The sequence below is a fragment of the Anneissia japonica genome, unplaced genomic scaffold (genome assembly GCF_011630105.1).
Source record: "Anneissia japonica isolate Jap-2015-1 unplaced genomic scaffold, ASM1163010v1 scaffold234_len1672027_cov178, whole genome shotgun sequence".
Classification (NCBI taxonomy): Eukaryota; Metazoa; Echinodermata; class Crinoidea; order Comatulida; family Comatulidae; genus Anneissia; species Anneissia japonica.
Window position 1 is genome coordinate 861,014 of NW_022738761.1, and position 27,901 is coordinate 888,914.

The 27,901-nt window shown below is 34.1% G+C and overlaps 3 protein-coding genes across 3 annotated transcripts; 2 read left to right on the plus strand and 1 right to left on the minus strand.

The window, feature by feature from the left end:
* Nucleotides 1-2,183: 2,183 nt before the first annotated feature.
* Nucleotides 2,184-4,638, plus strand: LOC117117772 (COMM domain-containing protein 2-like). The gene is made up of 5 exons (XM_033262203.1): nt 2,184-2,345; nt 3,081-3,158; nt 3,313-3,395; nt 3,599-3,772; nt 4,081-4,638. The coding sequence occupies exons 1-5, from the start codon at nt 2,279-2,281 to the stop codon at nt 4,279-4,281; spliced, it is 603 nt and encodes a 200-aa protein (XP_033118094.1). The 5' UTR covers nt 2,184-2,278; the 3' UTR covers nt 4,282-4,638.
* On the minus strand, nt 4,247-19,138 carry LOC117117767. The gene is made up of 14 exons (XM_033262193.1): nt 19,100-19,138; nt 18,390-18,500; nt 17,528-17,728; nt 16,530-16,862; nt 15,749-15,973; nt 15,323-15,422; nt 14,349-14,714; nt 13,342-13,395; nt 12,832-13,154; nt 8,000-12,226; nt 6,455-6,872; nt 6,097-6,291; nt 5,665-5,800; nt 4,247-5,277 (listed from the first exon to the last, which is right to left on the minus strand). Exons 2-14 carry the CDS (start codon nt 18,486-18,488, stop codon nt 5,130-5,132), a joined length of 6,825 nt encoding a protein of 2,274 aa, XP_033118084.1. The 5' UTR covers nt 18,489-18,500; nt 19,100-19,138; the 3' UTR covers nt 4,247-5,129.
* Nucleotides 19,139-19,362: 224 nt separating this feature from the next.
* LOC117117769 (regulator of nonsense transcripts 3B-like) lies at nt 19,363-27,901 on the plus strand. The gene is made up of 10 exons (XM_033262199.1): nt 19,363-19,508; nt 20,314-20,420; nt 20,696-20,802; nt 22,518-22,619; nt 23,502-23,609; nt 23,863-23,921; nt 24,005-24,184; nt 24,421-24,506; nt 24,781-25,381; nt 26,701-27,901. The coding sequence occupies exons 1-10, from the start codon at nt 19,428-19,430 to the stop codon at nt 27,217-27,219; spliced, it is 1,950 nt and encodes a 649-aa protein (XP_033118090.1). The 5' UTR covers nt 19,363-19,427; the 3' UTR covers nt 27,220-27,901.

Here is a 27,901-nt window from a genome sequence, read left to right on the forward strand (position 1 = left end):
TATAATATATAAATAAATATATAAATATATACAGTATATATAAAATATATATATATATATATAGATATATAAATAAATACAGTACATATTTATAAATAAATCTGTATGTACAGTATGTATCTGTATACATCTTATTTTAACAACATCTTTATCAGCGCTGCATATTTCCGGATCGACGATTCGAAAAAGTGTATGTACTACGCATGACTGGACTACACAGGCAAAGCTCCCCGGTAGAAAAAAAAAAAGGATTTAAATGTATGGCTCGCATGGCTCGCTGGCTCGCATGGCTCGCTGGCTCGCATGGCTCGCTGGTTCGCATGGCTCGCTGACTCGCATGGCTCGCTGACTCGCATGGCTCGCGCATTGGCTCGCATGACTCGCTGGCTCGCACTTTGTCACGACCCCCTTTGAACTATTTAGTTCATTTCAGCGTGCCTTATCCACAAAGAGAGCCATGGGAGTTTCTGTAGTCATCTCACATTCTACATACCATTTGTCCAGCATCTGATGTTATATCTACCCACCAAATACCAATTCGTGACCGGACGATTGGCCGAATGCCAGTTGGCCGACGGAAATAGCTTTCGGCGAATTGTCCGCTCGGCGAATGGTATTAGGCCTAAGCGAAATATCCATTCGGCCAAACGTTCTATCGGCGAAAAGTCCATTTGGCAAAATGTCCGTTCGGCCAATTGTCCGTTGGCCAAACGTCTGTCCCAACTGGCATTCGGCCAATCGTCCGGGTACCGAAAACTTTCCGTCTTCGGCTCGGTGAACGGTACACTGCACAACTTAACATGGTGAATGAGTCAAAACGAGGCTAATTTTTCTCACAAAATTGACTGGGCCTATATTATAAGTCTTAATGGTTTCATTCTGGGGTGCACACACTTTTCTTTGTATGAGCCTTGTTGAATCAATGCGAGAATAAAACAAGCGATTGATAGTAGATTGTGAAGTTAAATACTTTCAGTCTGAAAATACAAAATAGGCCTACTATTAAATAGTTGATAATTAAACGTATGATATTAGGACTAGGAAACTCGATTCTGACACGATCACCAATACGATTACATCTTGAATATGATGCCAAGACAAAATAGTTAAAGAAGATAAGATAATTAAATTCACTCACAACACATCAAGGTAGGTCTATTCTACTCTTGGTGCATTCTTATACATAATACAGTATTTTCTTCGCTTTCAAACCAATCTTTATTATGTGAAATTTAGACGCGTCCACGCATCTCCAAGGGGCAGCTCTGTCGAATGATGGACCTACGATGAATAAGGTGAAGGAAAATTAAATTTTTGGCTGAGCCGATACAATTGATTAAAAAGCGGCCTAATAATTTTAGATATTATCATAGTCAAGATTAGATGGGCAGGGGCCTAATTCAGCAAAGGATCCAGTGAATACAATGGTATTTTATATGAGTAAGGCCTACCGTACTTTAGTTGCAGAATGTGCAAATATTATTATATTAATCTCAACATTAGAGTCTTCATTCCGTCTGTTACTGGTATGAACATCCGGTCTGTTTGCATACTAATATTTCAAAGTAGACATAAAGAAAAGTGATTTATTTATGGTAAGCAACTTGTTTATTTTGTTTTGTAGGCATATATATTGTTTCTTATGTTAGGCATGAATAAAAGGAACAATTCAACAAAAAATATGGCGTACGGTATGTCTTTGCATGACCAGCATTTGTTGTATGTACCTATTGTAAATGTGTAGGTCTATTGGTCGAATAAATATATGAAATGAATGAATGCATGCATGAAATGACGGATGATCACATATGATGGATGAATCCTCCTTCTTGTCTATCGTAAATAGCGCCGGGAGACTACACGGCATGGGCATAATTATCGAAGTCCTAGCTTCGCAGCATCGAGCGAATTTTAGCTTAAAATATTGGAATTTTAATAAAATTTAATTGAACAACAAATTAGTATTGTATTTGCAGACTGACAAAATAATACGGTCTATAAGGATGATTATGAATAATTCATGAGATTTTACCAAACTACCCTACGTTGTGACGCAAATTCGCTAAAGGCACCGCTTGGGACTCGTTTGTTTCGTGTATTTTCTCCACTTAGTGAAATGGTCAAATTTTACCCCGCTCGCGGGAGGGCGTATGTTCAATCAATTTTAATGCAAATACGCGGAGCAGCTCATTCTTCTTCATAGTAAGTTCTTTGATAATACTTCCGCCTGCCGCCTGTTGTTGACTTTTAGGCCACCTGGTGAACTTAACCGAATAATATGCTTTTAATGTTGGAAGATGAGCACAAGGAGCACCTTAGCTTCTTAATGAAAGTTGAGCTTGAAGGTTTGCTTTTTGTTTATGACATTAAATCCTTTTTAACTTAATCCCAGTTGAGTTAGGCCATAGTAAGGCTAGGCGATCAATCGGGCAATACCACCACTGATTGCTTGCTTGCTTTGTTGCTGCTGTAAGTTTAGTTGACAATCGCGTCTGTCTGTGCTCAAGAGGTCTAGGCTCAGACCCGTACCCTACTTACTTACTGCATCGTCGTAGGCGAACCTAACAATACTGTATTCACTTGCGGATGCCTTATATACAAATTAATAAGAACAGCATAATTGCTAGGCAAGGAAGATTTGCATAAACATTTTCGTAAGTGTACGATACTCTTTTTCGGTACCCCGTCCCTCCCCTCAGCTGACTGAAAGTGTAAATACAAAAATGTTGATTTTGCACTCCATTTTTTTTTAAGTCAACCAAAGTAAGGTACTTGGTTGCATAAAAATATATATTATATACTGTACTATGTTTCCATGATTGCATTATAAACATCTGTTATTTTAAATATTGCATATTTATTTTGAAACAACATTTTCATGCATATGTAAAAGTGTACAAATTTGTCCACACCCCCCCCCCCCCCCCCCCCTTAGCATACTGTTTGCTCACTTGTGAACATGTTGATAATTGTGAACAACCCCTAAAAGGGTTTTAATTTTTTTGAAGACAGTGTATTAAGAATTTAAAGTTTTATGTATTGTACTATTTATTGCAATGTGTATTTGCTTAAATTTTCAGTGGTTCAGAAATTTTGTCAAATTGCTTTGGAATTTCTAAAGAAAGGTTCAAATCCCAAGCTTTATCAATCTGCTGCTCGTAAGTTTATTTTTAAAATGTTAATTTATTTTTAATTTTGTTGAAAACTAACTAAATTATTAAAAATTAAAACAGAGAGTACCACCAGTCAGTGACAAAAATATATTATAAGTTCAAAAATATATTATAAGTTAAACTTTTGTATTTACTGTAGAGAAATTGTCAGTTGATGCACTTACAGTTCAAAATGGTGTCCAGGGACTTATGTATTTATTAACAGAGAGCTCAAAATTGATGGTAAGTGTACTGTAGTAACACTCCAGATTCAGCTGAATCTGTAGTTTGCAGCCTTTTTTTTTTAAGAAGGTCCCTGCTCGACTGATTTAGGGCCAAAGGTCCTGATAAAAGGATTAAATCTTAATTTAGCCACTGAGAAATAGTTGTTTTGTACTACTGTAAATTTCTATTCACTGATGTAAAACTTTTTTTTTGCTAAACAGGTATCAGAGATAGACTTTCAAGACTCGATTCTAGTGCTAGGTTTCAATGAAGAATTAAAGAAAGAACTTCTACGGGTGTATTTGGATAACCGGAAGGAGATCAGAGAAATTTTGTCAGAGATGTCGATGGATTTTCCTCATTATCACAACTTGGAGTGGAGGCTAGACATAGAGGTTGGTATTTAAACTCACAATGGTCAAGGATCCCAAGTCCACGCAAGTCGGGGCAGCCTCCTCCACTCCCACAAGCATGCGCAAATCTCCCAGGAAATGTACAGTACATATACTGTACTATCTTGAAAAGAAGCCCATGGGCTTCTTTTCGGGTCTAATTTTGCAAACTAAAGAGGGGGCTTCAATTCGAGATGGGCTTCATCTCAAGATCAACCCCCCTGGGCTTCAATTTGAGGTTTTACGGTATATCACATTTCAAGCTAAAATATTCAGTTTCATAGAGATGATTTTTCTTTTTCTTGCTTCAGTTGGCAAGTCGATCTCTTCGACATCAAGTGAATCCTAACATTCTGTTGAAACTGCACACCAAAGACTACGATGAAGAAGAAACAACCATCCTGCAGACCGACCCAGTGAACCTTGTCCACATGACTGAAGTTTTAGAAGATGCATTAGCCCAAGTTAAAGCACAACATAGCCGACGAATTTTACGCAACATCAATAAATGATAACCGATATGAAATATTACAGTTATTTTATATACAATATACAGTACAACAAAAAATTATTATAACAATAGCTGTATTGGAGGGGAAACTATCATTTTTGTTATTGCCAGAGTTTTTATACTAAAATAGATTCCAAAAATGTGTGTCCCTCCCTTCTCCATGTTTCTAAAATCATAATAATAATATTATTATAATTATATTATAATTATAATTTACCTGTAATTTGTAGGACATGTATTTAAAGTATACTCTGGTGGTCCTATAGAAATTCGCTAACCTTACCACCACAATAAATATTTTAATGTTATGTATTTGTTACATCATTGGGGCTTGTCAATAAAACATATTTGTACAGTACAATCTTTTATCAAGTTTTTTTTTTTTTTATAAATCAAACAATATCCACAAATAAATATTTTATAGTACACATATACAGTAGTATATAAAAATCCCAGCAAGGAGATTGAGATTGAATTGCAACCACTGCTACAACTGCTTCTACCAATAAACTAATACACTACAGCGATTTTCAAACAATTCCAGACAATATGAAGCAGCGCATTCCCCTCCCCCCCCCCTTCAAAAAAAAAAGATAAAAAACTATTCTCCACACTGACGATGGCAGTGAAATATGCTCAAACATGGCTACTATATGTAAAGTACAGTGTTCCAGATGTATAAAGTGTACAGTACTCAACTTTAAAACCATGGTTAATATTAAGATATATAAATATATATATGTCTCATCTATATAAATATACAACACAATTTAACATCCATTTCCCTATCATACAAGCAGTAGAGATAATTTATGGATCAGGCTACCAGGCAGCAGTGCTTGTGTTTAATTACTTTTTGCTTTGGGATGCACGTTGCTTCAAGTGAGATTGTACTTTTTCATGGAAGGCTTTCATCTTTCGTCTATTTTCCTCGTAAAGCTGTTTTCGTTCTTCCTCTTTCTTCTTTTTCTTTACCTCTTCAAGTTGATTATACAACCTGCAAAAACAGTTATTCACAATTATCACTTTAATAATTTTATAGACCATAAGCTTCCCTGTTCATCAGGTCATCGGAAATGACAATTGATTACTTATTGGGTTGATATAATTTTCATCAAATACTGAACTTTATCTCTTATCCAGCTATCATTAAATTCATAATTTGTAGTTCACTTTTCTAGAATTTAATACATCTACAGTGTTATCACTGTGTGCTCTGGTGTCCCAGCAACAAGTTGACCTCTGGGTTAGAATCAGTGCTGGTGCCCCCAACCAACCACCTGCTGGTGACACCACTGATACACATCACAAATTAGAAAGAAGTAAAAAGATTCAACTGTATACATATTAAAAGTAAACAAAAGTGTGTAGCTCATTGTTTTACCTGAGAGTTCGTTGAAGTTTTTCTTTTTCAGCACTTTTTCTGTCTTTCGGTCCAAGAGGTTTCTTACTTGTTCCTTTAGTTTTCGCTTGGCTTATTTTGGAAGTGGATGGTTTTTCATTTTGGTTGCTAGCTCCATCTTTAATAACAATTTACAATAATATTATACAGCTTGGTGTCTTCATATACTGTATATATCGTAATACTGTAATATTTTTGGTACATTGGTGTCAATTTTGTGGTTATTGACTTTTAAATTGCACTTTTTTGTCCAGTTGATGCACATTAATTTTTAATTTTGAAATAATTTGTTGTTGAATTACAACAAATCATTTCTATGTTATACTGTATAACTTAACGGTCCATTATGGCGATAAAGCAAATGTGCAAACTTGCAAATTCCAAATATGGCTGAGTCACCATGTACATTCTCACCTAATTTTGATGTTTGGTTTTTTATTGGTTTTTTCTTCTTTGGTTTCACCTTTCTAGTTTGAGCTGTAGGTGGCTTCTCCTCTGCACGAACCTTAACCTCTTCTTGTCTTCGTTTGGAAGAAACAATGAAGCCTTTTTTGTGTCTAGTAAATGCCTCTTGGAGACTAACTGTAGCTTGCCCATCACTCAATGTGTCTGCAGTTAAAAATATATTTAGAAGTAAAATTTTATTTTGAAGAGACGTGTACTATCATACACAGATGTGCACTCACACAGACAATGCATGCTAAATTTTCCCCAGCACAGGATATATGTAACATTTTCTTGTGTTCATCGGATATATAGATTTTATATTTACCTGAGCTTTGAAAAGAACTAGTGGATAATACAATATCTTCAGGGAGGTTCCCGGTTTTCTGTGATATTGGTGTCGCAACTTCACATTCATGTTTTTGAAATGAAAGCAATGATTCACTGATATCATCAAGACTGGCAGAGTGATCCACTATCCTGCTCTCTGACAGTCCTTGCAGATGCCGACTACCATCTTCAGTGAGTAATCCTTCGCTCAGAGTGGTTCCTTGCTCAAAACCAATCATTTGACTTCTAGTAAGCTGGCCTTCTGATAACTTTGAGTCAATTTCACTATCAGACATGATATTAGAAATGGGACCTTCAGATAATGAAGCCTCCCATAATGGTCCTTCAGAGATAGTTGTGTCTGGGATGGAAACCAGTGTCAAATCTGGCTCTTCCAATATGCCAACTACTTCATCCTATAATAGAATAATGTAATATTAAGACTAAAAAAATGATAATAGATTTTAGGAAAATTCGTAATAATGTTGAACCTGTAATCATTAAAAACACAGAAATTGCTGTGGTCACTGAATATTAATACCTAGGCTGCCTTTTTGATAATAAACTTAATTGGAAAAATAATACAGATAAACTAGTAAGAGCCAACAAAGAATGGGAATTTTGCATAAAATGAAGTATTATGTACATTGACTATATTAAGATTATTCTATAACTCTGTGATTATGACGTATTGCATCGTTTGTATCTTTGGAAATAGTATGACCCAGAAAGACAACATGTGCATAGAGAGAATAAAAAAAAGAGCAAATCGAATTATTGGTGATAACATGATGAATCTGGATTTCGCTTTTAATGAGAAAATTATTAAGAAAGTTAAAGATATAATTATTGATAATACACATCCACTGTATTTTATCCATAGTTACTCAGATATCAGATTAACTCCACCTATATCGAAAACTAAGAGGTTTAGACAGTCTTTTGTACCTAATTCTATCAATATATTTAATAGACGTGCCAAAAGGTGATTATCGTAATTCTCCATCCCTGCTATACCTTTTAAATGAAAATTTCTTACATACTTCTCTGCCTATATGTATTTTAATATAAACACAATAATTTTATACTATTTTAAACCTGGTCTTAATCTTTTTAACATAAATGCAATAATTTTATTCTATTTTAATGTATTTTCTGCTCTTTGTTTTTTATCATCGTACTGTGTTTTAATAATACTGTATATCTTAACACTTTTTACTGTCTTTTAATATTTTTATAGTATATTTTATTGCTCTAACATCCCTTAATACGTTTTACTGTATTTTAATGTTTTAATACTATATCATTTCAATATTTTTTGCTGTTCTGTTTGGAACATTTTAAAGTTTCTAGTCTGTTTTTAACTGTTTTTAACAATTTATGTTGGATTGCTTAGCTTCAACGCACATTTCTGTTATATTTATGTATAATAGACTGAATAAAATGAATTGAATTGAATTATTTTTTCACCTAGGAGGATTGATAATGTGGACAGAGCACCTAGTCAGGTTTTAACCTACAATAATTTAATACTGTACATTACCTTCTTCTGTGAAAGTAGTTGTGTCAATTCTTTCTCCTTCTGCTTATATTCTTCATTTATTCTCTCTAGCTTCTTCAGATCAAGTTCTTTCTGTTGCATGTGATGTTGTCTGACTTGTTTTGATTGTTGTACCAACTGATTCAATTGATCAGCATACTGCTCTGCTTCACTGCTTTCTGTTGAACTTTCATAAGCTTTAGAATGACTTGTAAGTGGAGAATGCCTCTCTGAAATACTTGTGTTGATCTCTCCATGCTTCATTTGTTGTTGTATAAGATCTGACGTTATTGACTGTGATTTAACTGATGGCTGTGTTCTGACAAACCTGGGCATGGCACCATTTGGAAGGTCCATCCTCTCCTCCTCACTCATTTGACCTAATCCACTTAATGTCCTACTAGATATCAACTGTGACTGATCTCTTGACAAGAGACTTGGTCCATCAGAAGACATGCTGTATTGACTGAAGGAGATGTCGGAAAACATCTGGAGTCCTGCGTTGGTATTTGATGTTTGTCTGGAGATGACAGCCTGTATCAATCTCTTTAGGTCATCTTTATTTCTAGATGGATCATTACGACTCATTTGACTGTCGGCACTATAACTGAACCCAAGACTACCGGAAATACTCCCAGTACTATCCTGGGTCTCATGTAGCTTATGAAATTGGTTGGCAACATCGTTTTTGGATGAAGTTTTTGTTCTTGTACTTGGTTTAGAGTTTAAACTCTGGAACATATATTCAGAGTTTCCATTATCACTTAGTTCAGCCACACTTTTATCATTTCTCTCCCTATTTATGGACGACATTGCTGATTTTCCTAAGGGTCTGCTCATTTTGTCTTTTTCAATCTCAAATCTTTTAACATTTGCTGTGTTGTTCATTGGCTTAAATTGTAATTTTGCTGGGTCAAAATTGTGTTCACTTAACATTGAGAATCTATGCTTAGGACTGTCGGAGGTATTAACAATAAGTTGGCTAAGCTCTGATTCAGCTCCAGATTTTCTAGACACATAATCACTATTTGCTTGACTGTCAGTGGTACTCCCAGTACTATCCTGGGTCTCATGTAACTGGAGAAATTGCTTGGTGCCATCTTTTTTGAATGAAGTATCCGTTCTAGTATTTGGTTGGAACATACATTTGGAAATTTCATTATCGCTTATGTCAGCCAAATTTTCATCATTTCTGTCCCTGTTACAAGACACTGTAAATTCTTCTAAAGGTCTGCTCATTATGACATCTTCATTCTCAAATCTTTGTACATTTTCTGTGTTAGATGGTGAGTCAGACTGTCTACTGGCCAAGTCAAATTCTTGTTCACTTAATCTATTTGTAGGTCTGTCAGAGGCATTGATGGTGAGGTGGCTAAGCTTTGACTCTGGTCCAGGTTTTTCAAACATATATCTTTTCAAGTCATCTTCTTCAGTGTCCTCTTCCTTTACTGCGTAACTACTGAGACCAGTTACCAATGGGTTTAGAGGGGTTGACACAATTTGAGAAGTGGTATAGGGATCCTTGATAGAATCCAAAGAATATGTGCTGAGACTAGTTTTCCCTGTATGACCTAATTGATGTTTATGCAGCAGTTCTGCTGGGCTTTCTGCCTGATAGGAGTAATTTCTGAATGCACTTGATACATCATTGGCATCCTTTATATCACTGGATCCAATTTCTTCCTTCTTTTCAAATCTTCTTAATTTCTCCAAAGTTTGAACCTTATAACCTGAACTAGCCACATTTTGTGAACGATGATGACTGGTAGCATGTGTAGGACTATGAAGACTTGACATTTTCTGCTGAACAATCGTGTCTGGCTTCAATTCATGGAAAATGCTTTCACTTCCAGGCATTAATGGAGAACTCTGTCCTGTGTATTCTCCTACAGGTCCTGACATCAAAGACAATGAATCTGACAACGAATCTGACAACTTGTGAGCTGGTGACTGATTATCTACATATTCCGATAAAGTACTCTGCTCAATTTGGCTGTCAATTACTTTTGAATTTTCATTCTTCCCAATTGTATATTCACTTAATGCTGTCGTATTGGAAGAAACTTTTCGCTGAGGTTGTAATTGATGTTGCAGTTCCCTGCTAATCTCTAGGAACTGTCTACTAGTTAATGTGCTGTCAAATGTACTTGTATCATACTTGCGTTTCTGGTCTTGGCCTGTATAGTCTTGTAAAGACTCCTGTTTAAATATTGGCATATCTGATGCTGGGATTGATAAAAGATTCTTCCAGACATGACGGCTAGTAAAGGAGCTCTTTGCAACAGGGTTTGTTGATACTGGAATACTTGAGTCTAGGTTGTCAGAAATCTGTGTTGAAGACTGGAACTCATTTGGTTTAAAATGAAGTAAATCGTTGTACTCTTTGCCAATACCAGAATAGCTATCATATCCAGTTTTCTCATTCTGACTCAAGAAAGACTCTTCGTCGTCTGCAAGGACATCTTGCTCTACTACCGGATTTGAAATGTCAATGACAGCCTGTGGTGACATCTTTGAGGAATGTTCATCCTTGCCTTCACCCTGATAATTCAGCTCTTTGTCATAAGCTGGAACAGTTATGACTGGCCGTTGCTTAAGTTCAGTTGGACTCAGTTGGTTTGCTGTGCAGTTGAACTCATCATACACCTGACTGCCAGATATGTCAGAGTTTTCTTCAGCCATAAGAGATTTAAAATTGTGAGGAGAACCTTCATCTTGAAAGGCAGATTGTGAATGTTTTGGTGTGTCCACCTCAGGAATTGTGCTCAATTCATGAGTATTAAATTGGACATCCATAGGAATCAACTTAGGAATACTAACTGGTGGGTACATTCTCTGCTTCAGAATTGTTGAGGGTGTAATGGTTCTTTCATTGATGTCTTGAAAATGTACACTCTCTGCAACAGATGTACATTGATTATTGTCTACTGCTGATGATATCTCATGGTCAAGAATTTCTTTTTCCAACAAATATTTTTCAGGTGATTCTTTATGCTGTGTACATTCATAATAGTTTTTAGGAAAAGAGACCTTGCCTGGATCTGCTGTAGGAATCAACTCATTACTATTACTAGCAACCTCCCTTGCTTGAGAAGTACTGACACATTTTTTTTTCATCGTACCAATATCCCCTTTCAGCTGAGCCATTAGTTGCAACTGTTTGTCTTCCAGGCTTCGCTTCTGCATTTCCTGATGCTGTAGAAGGGCCTCCCTCTGTTTTCTCAGCAACTCTTGCTGCTCACGTAACCATTTAGTTCTGATCTCGTGCTCTTCATAAAATCCAAGAGGTTCATCACCTTGAGGCTTTGTGGGTGGTTGTATGTAAGGCATGCTGACATTTTTGTACAGGTTACCTTTATCTTTTTGTGGTTCGTCTTGTGTAAAAATACTTGTTTTCAATGATTCTTGATGACCAATAGATTGAAAAGATTGTGGATAATTATGAAAAGACTGCTTGGATGTAGAATATGAATTGTCAGTCATTTGAGATACTTCAGGTTGGTTTGTGGTTGGCTTAGCAGCTGAAATCCTGTTCCTTTGGAAGGAGCTCATTTCTTTTTCTTTAAATTGAGGTTTTAATGCAACTTTTGGATGTGTACTTGTGGTAGGTACTGATGCAAAATTACGATTAGCTGTAGTGTGCAATTGCGGCATTCTAGACATCAGTTGTTTCTGTTGATCAATTAGAATCTCTGTAGTCTGCATAAGTTTCTTTTGTTCTTTGCTGATATCCTGTTTTTTCTTACTGTGTTTCTGTAGAAGATTCTGCTGATAGAGACGAATTCTCTGCAGAAGTGGATCATCAAAATCACTACTGCTTCTGGTTGCACTAAGGTCACTCAAAGTCTTTTCAGATGATGTACTTCTTTGCAGCTGGTTAGTAGTGTAATGAATTGGAGCAGATGGAATACTTAGCCCGTGCTGAATAAACATAGTATCAGATGAAAGTGGCAGAAATTCTTCTTGGATATCTGCAGAGAGTTTGTCAAGTCTTTTACTAGCATCTTGTGTATTCTGTGGCTGAGAAAGCTGCAGTCTATCCCCAGTAATATTTGTTCTTTTTGCTGCAATTGGTAGATTGTTTTGGACAAGGTTTGATTCATCTTCATCAATTAACTCTACAGAATGCTTTGTTTTGGGTTTTTCTTGGTGAACTCTCAACTCCATCATCTGCTGTTGAGTCCTGGCAAAGAGCATAGCTTGATCCTCAGTCTGTTTATCTAAGTTGGCCTACATAAAAACAATCACAATGGTCATTACTAGACTATGTTTAATAACAAGTTTGTGTTAATTATCACAGATATAATACAATACAACAATTTTTGAAAAACCTAATACAGTGCACCTTCTAATTCAAGACCACTCTAATTCCAAAAACCCTCTCTGTATATTACATATTTTCAATTACTTGTTTAAAACATTAACATGTATTATCGATTTGTTCTAAGAAAATTCTACATTTGCTGAAAGAAATATATGCAAAGAATATAGGAATGGTGTTATTCAAATATCCATTTTCTGGGGAGAATAATACAGTTCGCTCTCCAATTCGAAACCACTTTGGGACCTGAAAATGTGGGGTGGTCTCGGGGCTTGGTCTCCATTTAGAGGGTTAGCTTTGTGTTAAATATTGACAAATGTTATTTGGTTCTTTGAAAAAGTGGTCTCGAATTGGAGGGTGCACTGTATTTTCACATTCTAATTTTCTCTCAGTTGAAAGCTAATAACCTAATACAGTAGTTAAAATATACTAAAAAATTAGCAATTCATTTAAAATTAGATTTATGAGGGAATAAATCTTTCATTATAGTCTTAAGCTGGTTAAACGAGGTTACCTTTGCTCTGATCAGAGCTGCCTTCTCAAGTGGATGCAGTAATGTTGGACTGCCAGCCAATATTGGTTCTTCCAGCTCATCTCCACAAGTCTCCTTCATTTCATCTTTTCCTTGCTCCATATCATCTTGGCTCTGGTTACTTTCACAATTAGTGTTGCCATCATTATTTTGCTGTGTTTCACCTTTATCCACAGGATGTTCTGACAGCGAGTTGGATGATGGGAGTACACTATTACTGTTCTCAATTGGATGCTGAGATAGATCACTAGGACGACTTGAAGATGATGTGGTAATGATTGTAGAAGAGCTAATCTCATTTTGACCTGAAAAATCGATCAATAATTACATTCATATAACAAATATGGTTTTTGTGGATAGATGTTAGCTGTCTATAAAATGTAAATTGTATTTGTTTCCATAGGCAAAGCACTTCATTCACATTGTCCTTGTCCACTTAGAAGTAGATGCGTCGTAAGATTCATTACCAGGAGGGGATATTTCACCACTTACTTGATAGTTCTCTCTGTTGCCCTCTGATCCTTTGAAGTAACCTACCAAGAGCCTCTGCAAAGCGAAAAAACAAATGGATTGATATCAAATAACATTCAATTATTTTTTATTTATTTATTTATTTATTCAAATTTCTGTTTAATAAATCATTACAAACAAAACTGCAAAACAATAAAAACAAGGCAAAGAATGATCTAACAGGTGCTAGACACCTATGCAAGTTGGTCAAACCATAACAGTACAGATAAAAACAGACGTGTTTTAGTCAAATGGCCGAGCTGTTAGCAGGGGCGCCGCAAGCTATAGCCATAATATCGGCGCTGGTTCGAACGGCACGCTCACCTATGGTTCTGGTGGTAGAACAAGTCCAACCAGTGTATACAATGGCTCGTGTGCACTATAAAGAACCCAGTATATCCTTCGAGACGAGTACGGGTATACCCCATTGTACTGAAACAGACAGCCTCTGTGGTGGACGACAAGATTTGCTGGTACCGGGTTACCGGGTAGCACAGATACGAAGGGATCCTTAGGGGTGAAGAAAGTCATTGTTCGAGTCCCTAGTCCACATATCAAGCGCCCTGAGCATCTTACATTAGATGGATATGTGCGCTATATAAAACTACACTATTATTATTTACACTCTACAACAGGAACATCTAAAAGAAAGCGACCAACTACAAACATTTTTAACATCAAACTTTTTTTTAAAAATAGTTATTAAAAAAATTTAAAAGTTTACTTTTTCTTTGTTAAATCTCCATTTATTCATAGCAGCAGGTATGCTTACAGACCAAAAATACTATTTAAAATTTACTTTGAATTTGTTATTGGAAATTTTGAAAAACACGTTATAAAAAAGTCTCACCTATAATTCTGTTATGTTGTTTTTGCAAATGTAAAACATTATTTTAATTCTTAGTATTTCTGTGTTATTTCCATTTTAGCAACAGAACTATCTGCATAAGTAATAAATACATCCATACTTGTAACCAAAACTACAATACCTGATCTTGGCAGAATCTTTTTAGCTGGAGGGTGTTCCTCTTCAGCTGTTTCTGTTTTATTTTCTTTATTTAAAACTGGCAAATCCAGCTGATCTCTGTCAACACCAACAGGAAACTGTACTGGAGCTCTTGTAGTTAAACCAGCTATTTGTGGAGAGGTTTCCTTGTCAGATGGAATCTCTGTATCTGCAAGATGTTCTTTCAGAGGGACAGCTTCATCAGAAAGATTCGTCTCGGTAGAACTGGACTGACGTATATGTGGATCTAGTATGTCGGTATCAATTGTGGATTCTGTTGTCAGATCCAGATCATGATCACTGACCATTGGCTTAGGATCCAGTGCCAGTGTAAGGTCACCAGCAAAATCTGCAAAGAGAACATATTGCTATGTATTTTCTTATATTTCAAAATACATATAAAAAAAAAATTCTCAAATAGCAAGCAACTGTTTTCCTACAGGAACCCTGAATTCTTTATAATGAGTGTTAAGCTCTGCCCAGATTATCAAATTTTCTTTTACAAAAAACTGTTGTGTGCCCATATATAGTCATGATGTGCTATATATGGTCATGATGTGATGTCATCATGACCATTTATTTAGCCATGTTACATGTTTTTGGTAGTCTAAATAGGGCTTTAAATAGTGAAGCTACTTCAAAGTCTTCATATTTAAAAATTTTTGAAAGAAGTCTTATAATATATGTCTATTATAGCTAATATGATGCTAATACGATGTAAAGTATGGTGCCATGTAAGTTCCACATAGATAATCAAAAATAGATTTGTAACACAGAATAAATTAATGTTAGTTGTTGACTCTTGGAGCATAAAATTTTATTAAACGAATATTTTAGTGTTAGATGACTACTGAATTAAAATAGGCCTATCAACACTCTCATACCCATTGTCAACTTCGACAAAGAAGCACAATATAAGGTTGTATCACAATCTATCATCTACATCATCTACTGTACCTGTTTTTGCCATGTACATATCTTCAAATGCTTCCTCTAGATTTTGTTGATGCTCAAGTCTGTCCTCCATTCGCTTATGTGGTGGCTGGAACACTTGTTTCTAAAGGTTAAAAAAGTGGAAACCCATCAAAAATTAATCAATAAAACTCGATGAAACTCAAGTAAGTTATCAACCAATGAGGCTCAGATCTGTCAGGTTTTTAGTTGCTATGAAAATACTTAAATAAAATCCAGACAATTCAAATGACATGGTTAATAACAGTTTGTTTGTATTTTTGTGACTAAAAAAGTCCCTATTTATCACTGATCTGTGTTTCATTGGAAGCCGATAACATACTTTTAATACAGACATCTTTAAAGAACACATAAGTTTCTACTGTAAAATATAGGCATTATTTTCTTTCATTGTAATGAATTGAAACTTACAGGAATAGTGGCAACAATAGCCTGTCTTCTCTTCCTGTCCATTTGCTCAAGTTGTCCAAGCTCATTCATTAAATGGTCATAATCCTGCCTTAGTAACTCCTTCTCTCGTGCATATTTGTGACGGAGCACTGCTTTCTCATGCCTTTCTTTTATTTCCTTTGATCTTTCTTCAACTTCTTCTTCCATTTTCTCTGATTCTGCCAGAGCTGCTTCTCGAGCATCAAACTGGAAGTTTTATAATTGATAAAGCTTATTAAGACTATTTGCTGTAACACGAGTAATAGTGTAAGTACTGCTAAAATGGCTGTTAAGCATGGACAATAAGATCTAACCTCACAAAAAATCAAGTTACTTAAAAAAAAATTCAAAATGCTAATATCTGTTTTTAATGTGCACTGAAAGTATGAAAATGATAGTGAGACCCCAGACTGTAGTAAGACCTTACCAGAATCAGCCCCAAGACCTTGGTTTGCTAGTAACTGTCAAGAAGTACTAACTAATTGGGTGGATCTTGAAATATTGAAGTAACCTGAAAGACTCGCTCCTAATCTTATCTGATGTACTTTTAACTAGATACAGGGTATGCTTTAAGGCAGCCACGCAAGACAAGAAAGTTTGGAAGGCTTTTGTTGATCTAGGACATCTCTCGATAGATAAAGAGATTATGAGGTATGTACAAACATAATAAATCTTGTTTCATGAATATGTTCACCTACAACATAATAAAAATATTTCTAATGACAGAAAGTAGAAATTAAATTTTAAAAAATAAAGATTGTACCTGTTGAGTTGGACTTGCTTTTTCAGCATAACCTGCAGTTACATGGTAATGCGTTGTGGACAAACCAACCTCACTTGTAACTCTTACTGTGTGGAGTTCTGGACCATCATCATCCATATTCCATGGTTTTTCAGGAGAAGGAAGCTTGGCAACTTTAGCAGCTCTTGCTCGTTCTAGTTCAAGAGCAGTCTGCCGTGAAATGATGTGTGCATTCTCTTTCTGCCATTGTACATCTTGCTCCCTGTGTAGGTTATCTAAGGCTACGTTGTATCTTTCTTGTGCTTTCCTGTTGTTTCGTATTGATGATATTTTTTTCTCAATTTCTTTTGGTATCTGATAACATCAAAATATGGACAAATCCTTACAAGTGACTAAAGGGAAAATAAACAATATACCAAGAGTTTCCAACAAGTTAATAAAAGAAAATAATTATAAATAAATTAATTAAATATAATATTAAAAAGAGAGCATTTCAAATTTTATATCTGCCTCCTGCCTCATGAGGAAAGCATCAACAATTAATGATTACCATAACCGAAAGGTCCACTGATTAATCTCAGATATGAAAGTATAACACATATTCTAATTATTGAAATGTATGCCATCGTGTTGGGATTCAATATTTCAACATTGATTATGTCATCATCAGGACATGATGGCATGCAAGTAAATAATTGGAGTATGTATTATACTTTCTAATAATTACAGTACTGTACAAGAATCTTGACAATAAAAAGATTGAACAATTGAAGTGGAGTTGAATAGCTTGGTGGTTAAGGTGCTTGCTTTTCAATCCCACAGTTGTGGGTTCAATTTCTGTCAGTGTTGCAGAATTTTTCTCTTGATCAAAACAACTCAACTCCCTAAGCCTCACATCAGTTTTTGTATCGTGTGTGTATGTTTGTCTTGTGAAATTGATTGTTACGTACTCGTAAGACAGTGCGTGTGCACACCTAAATAAATAATAAAAAACATCAATGTGACAAAAAATGGCTTACCTGCTCTGTAGCATCTTTGTGGCCTTGTCCTATGCTTTGAAGATTACAATGAAAGAGCTTTTGAAGGGCTTCTGCCTTGTTTCTTTGTTGTCTAACCCAACCTTGCTGGAGCTGGCTTGCTAAGGCTTGAACCTCTTCCTGCTTTTTCTTACTTACTACATTATGAAGCTGACGAGCAAACAACTTCTCCTGTTCCCTTACCTGTCGAAAATATGTTTTTTTATGATAATAAGAATGCCCTCATTATTTACTATTAAAGATAATTTTAATGATATACCATTGTTAGATAAATCTGTTAAAAACACTCAAAAATTAATTGAAAATTGAAAATAAAAATAAGTCAATTCGAATGGATACGGATAAAACAAATTCTGTTTTTCCTGATTTACACTGAACAGACATTTTACTATATCGATATACATTGATCTTGTATGCTGAGAATATACACATTCATTAGTTTGATCTGGCAAGAGAAATATTTTTCTAGTCAGTGTAGACAAGAATGAATTTTAGATGTCAAGTTGACAAAAATAACATTCACAATTCATAAAAACGTGCAACATACATAAACCAGAAAAAATACATTATTAACATCTGGATCATAAATTTTTTTAAATTGTTAAAATATTATAAAAGATCAATACAAATATTTAAAAATATATTTTGAGAAATACAGCAGGGAAAAATGGCTAGTTATTAAAATTATTATAATTATTATTATTATTTATTATTATTATTACCAGCAGTATTACCATTATTATTATTATTACTATTATTATTAGAATTAAATGGGTTTTTTTTGTTCAAAATATCCACTCTTTAATAACATACTAATAATAGTACGATCATAATTTTAAGCTACCTGTTGTATCCTTAACTTTCTTCGTCTATCTTTTTCTTTTTGAATAAGTGCAGCTTCTTCATTAGGACTTAAACGGAAACCTCTGCCAATGGAAACCATCTTTAAACACTCCTAAAAATATAAAATTATAAATTATAGCAGTACAGTAATTGTTTGGCATGTTTGCAAAACCTCCATAGGACTCATTGATAATTTATCTTTATTCATCTAGTCTAGCTAGGCCTCCTCCTCTTAGACCTAGCCTAGAATTCGATAGTTGTAATAAATTAAATTAAATTAAATTGGAATTGTTATTGACCACAAACACAGGTTGACTTTCATTCTGTTCTGGCCTCAAGTTATTTCTTCAGCAAACAAGAAATTGGGAATGTTTAGCTAAACCATAGCCCTATTTTGTTTAGGTCTATGTGACGAGTCTAGGCTTATTTACTTAGGCCTAAGCTAAGACCTAGGCCAGCCCTGGCTAGCCACCTTACCCGCACGGCGCTAGCCACCTTTCCCGCGCATAGGCCTAGGCCTATGCCAGGTGGCCTAGCTATAGTACGTAGCAGGCTACCTAGAAAGCTAGGGGCCTCTCGGTAGCTGGAGAGGCATGGCAGCGTTAGGTTAAGGCCTAAGGCCTGGCTAAACTAACTAGAGCTATATTTGTATTTACACCCACGTTAAATTATTAATCGAAAATTTCAAAATAAAAAACAAAAACGGATTACCGATGGTGGACTTTTTTTTGAATGTGGCGCTCCCCGAACTTTGACATGTAGGCCTACATGTGGAAACATTTTAATTAAATTCGATTATAAACATATTTATACTTTTTAAAGTTATATTTCACAGCTTGTAATATTTTTTTACCTACTTATATTATAATTCTTAATGGTGCATCTTAAAATATATTTTAACTTACAAATATTCAATGAATATACAAAATATATTAGCAACAGGATTATTTTTGTTTATTTTTGTTTGACCTTTGAGTGCTGTGTGACCTTTTTATAAAATTTGGTTTCTCTGATCGAATCCGTGGCAAACTTGAAAAAGATGACTAAAGATTCTAAAGAAAGGAGAGAAGAAGACAAATTAAAAGAAAGGAAGAAGATAAAAGATGCTCCTCTGACAAAAGTGAGATCTTTTTTTCTTTAAACCTAGGCCTATACATTTGAAGTAAATTGTTTGCTCTCCTCGCAAAATAGGTAGGCCTAGGACCTTGTTAGGCTAGGTAGGTAGGCCTAGGCTAGGCTGTCTTTCTAGCTAGCCGCAGCAGCGCAGGCTAGTCTAGGTCTATGCTAGAGTAAGACCTAGGCCTAGATCTAGTCTTTGCCCAGCCAGCAGGTTTTCTGTTGATTGCCTAGGCCTAGTAAGTGGAGAATATTGTGGCTGGATACACTCAGCGACGATCGGGTCTAGGCATCAGCTCAGGACGAAAAATCATTCAGTATTTCCCCCCCAAAAAATATGCTTAGTTCATAGTTTGGCCTCATCTTTTTTTATGAAATAATGATATGAATATAATAATACTAACTAGGCCTAGGACTGGTAGGGCCTAGGCCTATCTAATAATCACTATGCCTACAGCATACTTAGACTTAGTATAGGCCTAGCCCCCCTAGTGTAGTACTTCATGGGAAAATAATAATTAATATGGCCTAGATTTACCACAGGTCTTACCCAAAATGGTAACATTTTTATCACTCTAAATCATGTATCATTTGCAGCTGAATTGTCTCTTCACAAATCCTGTGTTCACTGACGATGGTCAAGCATTAAAAATAATTGGTAAATCACCATGGATAAAAAGGAGACTACCGTCCTAAAAAAGTAGTAACCTATCTAATCAGTAGTTTAATTATTATTATTATTATTATTATTATTAAAAATGCATTACAACCTTGATAAATGAAGATTACTGGTCAATATGAAATTGCAGGTTGTAATCAGACGTTTGCCACCGACTCTTACTGAGGAAAACTTTGTTGAGCAGATTTCTCCGATGCCCCAGAATGATTACTTCTGCTTCGTCAAAGCTGAAAGATGGTACGTCAAAAATAAAATTTCAAAATATTATGATCGCTGCGTTTCTATAGGGTTAAAGTTGTATTCTTATTTAAATTGTTTTATATTACAGTATTGTTAAAACTGTTGTGCACCCTTGAATTTGAAAAAATAAATAGATCCTACTGTATATAGGCACAAATTTATGGCTTTAATAAAATTGATTTGTGTGCAGAAACAATAACAATGTCACAAGAGATAGTACAGCTTCAGAATATTGCTAATTGCTATTGATATTTTTTTTTAATTGTTTGCAGTTTAGCTCCATTTGCATTCAGCAGAGCCTACCTGAATTTCACCAGCCAAGAAGACATTATATCATTCAGTGAGAAGTGGGATGGACATGTGTTTCTGGACACAAATGGTATTTCATCATTTTGCATTTCAATCAATCAATCATCAATTTATTCATCATTTCCTTTTTTCATAACAAATAATTTACAATTTTTGGAAAAGGAAAAAAACCCGCGACAAGCAAAGCTTTCAGCAGTGGATCCCTCTTTAAATAAATTAAATATATATTTAGAACATGTAGAAAAGACAAATGATTCAACAAGTAAATATAAAAAGATATTAATAATAATAAAAACAATAATAATAATAATAAAGTAATAATAATAATAATCAAAAACTTCAAATAAATAAGTAAAGGGATTCAAAATATACTGTACATATATAAGTATATATTCACTAACAATGGCCTATAAACATTGTGATGAGAGATTATAGGAGATTAAAAATGAAAGTGATTTGGGAAAATACAGAATAATGCATTACTTAAAATCTTCAATATCGTTTAAACAGTACAATATAATTCGTTTTTACAGTTAGTTTATTAATTATTATTAATTATATTATATTAGTTTTATAATTAGTTATTACAATTTTTTATACATATGAGGCATGTTGTGGCAAAATGACTAAGTTGTAGCAAAAATTGAAATTCAAGTTATTGGTGTTTTCAGATACCTGAGTATGTAATCTTTAAAATGAGGGGTCATTCATTGAAATTGGACATTTCAAGCCAAAGTTATTGGAAAGTGAAAGTACAGTACTCTTAGAGTCAAGATAAACATGATTTTGAGTAATTGCCTTTCAAAGTTATTTGTGCATACATTGTTTAATAGAATGAATTATCAAAATAACATTAAATAAACAGTTTGTTGACCACTTCCAGAACTAATACTTTGGTACATGATTAATAAGTAATTAAACTTTTGATCTATAATGAAAAACAAATTTGGATTTTCAGGCAATTTTTTGAGCTCCCATATTTTATAGCTCATTTACTCAATACTGGCCTGTGCGACAACTTAACCATTTCGCCACGACATAAGGAAAAAATGCTCCCAAAACAACTGGGACAAAAGCATGGGGCCCCCGAAAAGCAAAGCATGCAAGATAGTGGTTTGGTTACATTGACCATTCTCAAATTATCCTTGTTCTGCTCTTTTAGGACAAGTTTATGCTCAAAGCAGGGCCCACAAGTATCCTGGATTGCCCTTGAGTGTCCAGGAATGTTAGTTCGCTCCCAGTCTCCCGGAAATTTCACATTTTCTTCCGGAATTTGAATTTCTCTTGTATTTCTCCAGGATTTTGAAAGATTTTCACAATTAGAGCTTATGCTAAGATAAATTTTCCCAATCTTATGCATTAAAATCTGGCAGACATAAGATTTATTGAACATTCTAGGCAGCAATATGGTATTAACAGTAACCTAAACCTCCCCAAGTCTCTTTGTTTTTATATTGAACAAGGCGATAAATTTCTACACGTGTGTCCTGGTACTGTACATGCGTTTTAGATAGCACGCGCATCACAAACCTCTGCCTGTCCTGCACGACAAAATCTCTAAGGAGTTTGATTTTCACAACTTGGGATCCCTGCTCATAGTGATGCTGTAGATATTCTGTTATATAATTGACATTTATTTATTTCCATTTTTTAAATTGCATTAATCTACTGACCGTATGGGTATATTTCAGTAACTGGTCGTTGTTCAAATCTCATATTTTGATTGTATTTTTCATAATTGTACTTCGTATTTTCGTGACAATAAAAGATCTGTATCTGTATTAGGAAGAGAATATGTTGCTGTTGTGGAGTTTGCACCATACACCAAGGTACCAAAGAAACCAAGCAGTAGGAAGGTTGATCCAAGGTCCGGAACAATTGAAGATGGTAAGAACCTTTGCAGTTTAATGCCCATGTATCAGGATAAATTTAATGGAAAAACATAATTTATAGCTTTTATGGAAAATTACAGAAATTTGAAATGTTGATATTCAATTCAAAATCACATCAGCTCATCAAACACATAAAATACATGATTTGACCTTTGCTTTGCTAATCAGTGGCTATATACATATATTTTAATACTCCAACTAATTCTGTCTAAGCCATAAATTAAACTTTAAGAGAAGATGAAATTAGATGATTAATTGAAATAGAACCTAATTAAGATAGACAAAACATGTTTAAATAATACATTACACATTATAAGACAAAGTCATTAGAAAGTCATTCAACTGTATAAAACCTAAACATGATGGCGCATAGTTATTAGTGGTGGATTTAGGAATTTGAAAGAGAGTTGGCCAGGGAGGGGCTTTTACAGCAGAGGGTCTATACTACCTTAGTCCCACCTTAGTTGGGGTTGAGGTAAGAAAATGTATAGTTATGGCACCAGATGCCCTTAAATGGTACTTTCACTCTTGAATTTTAATATATTTTCTTTTTTTCTCCATTTTTTTAAAATTAATTTTTAAAAATTTAGGTGGTGGCCTATGGGGATGTGCTGGCTGCCCCTTCCCCTTGAATCTGCCACTGGTTATGGCTATATGTACAATAACAATCAAGCCTAAGATGTGTAATGCAACATGGGTATTGGTGATAAAAATTGGTGGGAAAAAAAAAACATAATTTAGCCTGGAATGTCATGGAAAGTTAATGAAATTTTATTTTAACAATTCTCATTGAAGATGGAATGAAATATTTACTTTCATCATAGCTATGTGTTTATAGTTATTAAATTGTTATTTCTTATTCATGTTTGTATTTTAGATGATGATTATAAAAAGTTTCTAGAGTCATTAGAAGTGACTGTTGAACCACTTCCAAGTGCTGAAACGTTCCTTGAAGAAATTGAACAGAAAAATAATGATAAGAAAGGTAAGTAAAAATATTTTTTTAACTTTTAAGAATGGGAAAAGGCATTCAATTGTTTTGAAAGTTAAATTAATTAACATTTTAAAACAAATCATATTACATGATTACATGCTTTGCAATTGTCTCAGATTTTGCTTGTGTGTTAGTGTACTAATATTGTATAATTATTACTTTTTTTTTTGGCCTTTAATATATATTTTGGTGATATTTGGTTATTATACTAAAAATCAACTTAATAAATAATATTTTCTTTCAGCGATTGAGATGACTACTCCATTACTGGATTATCTGAAAAATAAACGAGCGGAAAGAATTGTAAGTTTTCTGAAGTTAGAGATCTTTATGTAATTGTAGCGTAGTAGTGAAATTTGTGACAAGCCTCATTACATTCTTAATAGAAAGCAAGAGAAGATGCTAAAGAAGAAAGAAAACGAAAGGAACAAGAACGGCAAAAACGAAGAGATGAGGAAAGGAGAAAGAAGAGAGAAGAGGAAAGGAAAAAGAAAATTAAAGAGAGAGAAGAAAGGGAAAAGAGAAAAGAAAAAGAAACTGAACAAAAAGAGGATACATCAGTGAAGGTAGTGCAGATTATATTTGAAAGTTGTATACAATATCATTTTTTATTTCATTATGAATAAATAATTGATGTATTTATTATGGTTATTATAAGCAATTAGAGTATTGTTTTACATAATGTACTGGAAATGTAAAAGACAGAGAAGCAATTAATGCTTTCTTGTTTTGAATTTAATCAAACTATTATGGTTTTATTTTTATTTGTAAGAGAATAATTGAATTTTCTTTTTTTTTGCAGATCCTTAAGAATGATGTATCCAAAGAGGAAGTACGTTCAAAATCCAAGTCAGATGTCAAGGATCGTACAAGGAAGGAAGATTCAAGGTTAAACATATTTAAGCAACATTTCATCAAAATTTATCATTTTAAACCATTTATGTAATTATCATCTGTAATTGCTCCTATAATTTCCGGGATCATTAAATTATTGATGGTTCATTTAATGTACAGTTGCTCTAAAGACTGAGCCTATGAGTCAAAACTGATTTACTCACTTTGCTTATTTATTAGATCTCTTTGATTTTAAATTATGAAAAGCGTTGTATTGTTATATTTATTAATGTTGCCATCCTTTTGTTTTTTAATCTTTTTATTGCAGGACGAGTTCACCTAAGGTAGAAAGCAAAGAAGATACCATAAAGGAAAAGGATTTTGACAAACAGAAAAGTTCGAGAATTTCAGAAAAGGAGAGAGATAAAGAACGATTCAGAGGAAGAGATGGAGGGAAAGATAAAGGGAGGTATGGAGGAGGAAGAACACCAGAACCAATAAAAGACAGGTATAAGGACAAGGAAAAAGAAAGAGAAAAACCTGACAGTAGATCCAATTCTAGTAGAGCTAGAGATACTGCTTTTTCAAAGGACTCCAAAAGAAAATTTGATGATAGAAGAGATAGAAAATCACTATCATCAACACCAAGTAAAGAGAAATTGAATAATGGATTTGGAAGTAAAGAAAAGAAGGATGAAGTTAAACAGAAATTGAATGACAGTTCTGGGAATAAAGACAAGAAAGAAGAAGTTAAAAAGAATTTGAATGATGGTATTGGAAGTAAAGAAAAGAAAGATGAAATTAAGAAGGCTAGCAGATCGCCTGACATAGCATCAACACAGAAGTTATCTGATAAAGAAAAAGTTGAGAGTACACCAACTAAAAAATCAGCAGATGAAAGAGGAAAAGGACCAAGGATCAGAAATAAGGTAAAAAAAAAACAGATATGTTACCCAGTAAATTTTTAAATTTTCCGATTATTTATGTAAATTCCGGTTATAATAATAATAAACAAACATTTATTATGCACCAATTTTTAAAAAAATGATCAAAGGCGCGAAAGTATACATATAGCATCCATTGTATAGAAACGTAAAAAGACGATGTAGATATGAACGTGGAAATAGAGTAGATTAGTTGGAATGAAATAGATGAGTTTTTAATTTGTGTTTAATTGAATCCAAGGAGGGTGAGTTTTTTTTAAAGACAATGGTAAGTCATTCCACAGAAATGAGGCAGAAAAAGCAAATGTTTGTTGGCCATATGTTTTCAATTTGAAGGTGGGGACAGTGAGAAGACTCTTATTTTCTGAGCGGAGACTTATTTACCTTAAGTTGTACAGTATAACTTAATTCCAAAATAATGTGATGATGCTCTTTGTCTGTACAGACAGAGTCACTTTATTTTTACTCTTTATTTTTATTGATGTCCCTTTTTTTAATTGCAAACAGCATAGTGAATATTATTAAATAAATATCTACAAAAAGTGTGATTTATTTTTCATTCAACACCCCTCTTACAGAATGGAAGCTTCCTGTTGCCAGATAAATTATGCTCATTTTAATTGCTTTAGTTCTCAAAATATATTATTCCACATTAGAAATACTGTAATGACATGAGAAGTGCTATTAAAGTTTGATTTGCAAGTCAATTTGTAATTTATTGTATTTTCTGCAAGTTGTGATTGTGGCATCTACAGTATGTATTTGCCATTTGGATGCAAGACTAAACTGATTGTCTCTTTTGTTACAGTAGTTGTACTATATCATTACTTAAACTAAAATGCTTTGTGTACTAAATTTAAACTCAAATTCCTAGAATATACTTTCCTATATGTATTAAGACCTTGAAATCACTCTTATACTAAGTTATGAATTGTTTAGATAAAATGATTTTTTAAATGTTGTTTACCACAATTTCATAGCAGCTGATTTTACTATTGTTTGCAATAATTAATTGTGGATTATATGCAAGTTGATGTGATTTACATGATGAATGCTTTATTATCTGAGAGGCGGCTAATGACATGGATAAGTTTTTAGACATGTTGAAAAAATGTGTTTCTTACCTTACTAGATTTAATTTTATGTGTAGAGAATTAGAAGAATTTTTTATTGGTCATTTTAAATTTATTCAAGTCATAATTGTTTTAATATTCAAAAAAATGATCAAATTGATATTAAAACTTAGTAATTTTATATGATACATTATAGTAACTTGATAGAATTTTTTGTTTCTTTTATCACAGGATAGACCAGCAATGCAAATTTATCGTCCAGGTCAGAGATCCATTATAAAATCAACATCTCCATCCACAGATACTGACACTAGCAGTTCTAAATCAGCGTCACCCGAAAAAAGTAAACGCAAAACCGAAAGCCCAACAAATGAGAAAGCAAAGGACCCTAAACCCCAACGAGGGCAACAAGATGACAGACCTCGGACTGGAGAAACAAAGGCAAAGGCAGAGAAAAGCTTGGACAAAGGAAAAGATGATAGAAGTGAAAGGAACAAAAACTTCGAGAAAGGAAGCAATAGTGGGAGATACGGTGGACGGCGTGACTATAAGAGAGAGGATGATAAGAAGAGACACTGGGATGATAGACCCAGAGACTCCTATAGGGGAGGGCGTTGGAGGGATGATCGTGGAAGAGATGATCGGGGGAGGGATGACCGTAGGAGGGACGATGGGGGTAAGGATGATAAGAAGAAAGATCCAGTAAAAGACACTAATAAAGCAAAGGCAACAGACACAAAAGAATCATAACTCATCTTATTTAAAGGTGATATCCTGCGATTCTGTGGAATACTGTGAGATAGAAACTAATTTCTCTAAGAATTTAGTTTGTTTTGTTTTTTAATCTAGCGCCCTCTGTGGTAGATAATTGACTATCTAATTTCAATGACATTTGATTTCCTGACATTGTTCTAAGACACATTACTTTTAAGATCTGGTGTAGTAGTCTCATTTCTTTATCTAAAAACGACCCTTCAATAGTTAAACCAATGACCTACTTCTTGATAATAGGTCCATGGTTAAACATTGACAACAAATTGAAAACCTTCAAGACTACATAAAAAATCTCATTTAATTTTTGATTTTTATCTCTACTGGTTTTTATGGTCTCACTCTTTTATCTAAAATGGCCATTTTTATATTCAAATATTTACAACAAATTGATAAAAAGATTCATATTTAATTTGTGATTAAATTTTACTCTGAGTAATGTTCCGATGCATACACATGTTTCCTGCTAATGAAGGAAGTTAAATTTAATTTAAAATTGATATTAATTATCATTTGTCATTGATTATGTTATAGGATGACAATTTTATGTGATGTTATGGAAGCAACGTCTTGCCCTTTACATTATCATTACGTCATTATTATGTACTAGATCTACTTCGTTATTTTGAGGTATCATATAAATACATGTGAAGAAAAAACA

What these genes read in the sequence shown, in the direction of transcription:
- LOC117117767 (XM_033262193.1), bottom strand. Translation starts at nt 18,488, where the DNA reads ATGGTTTCCATTGGCAGAGGTTTCCGTTTAAGTCCTAATGAAGAAGCT. An exon ending in AAGCAAGTCCAACTCAACAG is followed by an intron (nt 15,974 to 16,529) that starts GTACAATCTTTA and finishes TAAAACTTCCAG; the next exon opens with TTTGATGCTCGAGAAGCAGC. An exon ending in CTATTGTTGCCACTATTCCT is followed by an intron (nt 15,423 to 15,748) that starts GTAAGTTTCAAT and finishes TTTAACCTTTAG; the next exon opens with AAACAAGTGTTCCAGCCACC.
- LOC117117769 (XM_033262199.1), top strand. Translation starts at nt 19,428, where the DNA reads ATGACTAAAGATTCTAAAGAAAGGAGAGAAGAAGACAAATTAAAAGAA. An exon ending in AAGATGCTCCTCTGACAAAA is followed by an intron (nt 19,509 to 20,313) that starts GTGAGATCTTTT and finishes ATGAAATTGCAG; the next exon opens with GTTGTAATCAGACGTTTGCC. An exon ending in TGTGTTTCTGGACACAAATG is followed by an intron (nt 20,803 to 22,517) that starts GTATTTCATCAT and finishes TATCTGTATTAG; the next exon opens with GAAGAGAATATGTTGCTGTT.
- LOC117117772 (XM_033262203.1), top strand. Translation starts at nt 2,279, where the DNA reads ATGCTTTTAATGTTGGAAGATGAGCACAAGGAGCACCTTAGCTTCTTA. An exon ending in AATGAAAGTTGAGCTTGAAG is followed by an intron (nt 2,346 to 3,080) that starts GTTTGCTTTTTG and finishes TTAAATTTTCAG; the next exon opens with TGGTTCAGAAATTTTGTCAA. An exon ending in GCTTTATCAATCTGCTGCTC is followed by an intron (nt 3,159 to 3,312) that starts GTAAGTTTATTT and finishes TATTTACTGTAG; the next exon opens with AGAAATTGTCAGTTGATGCA.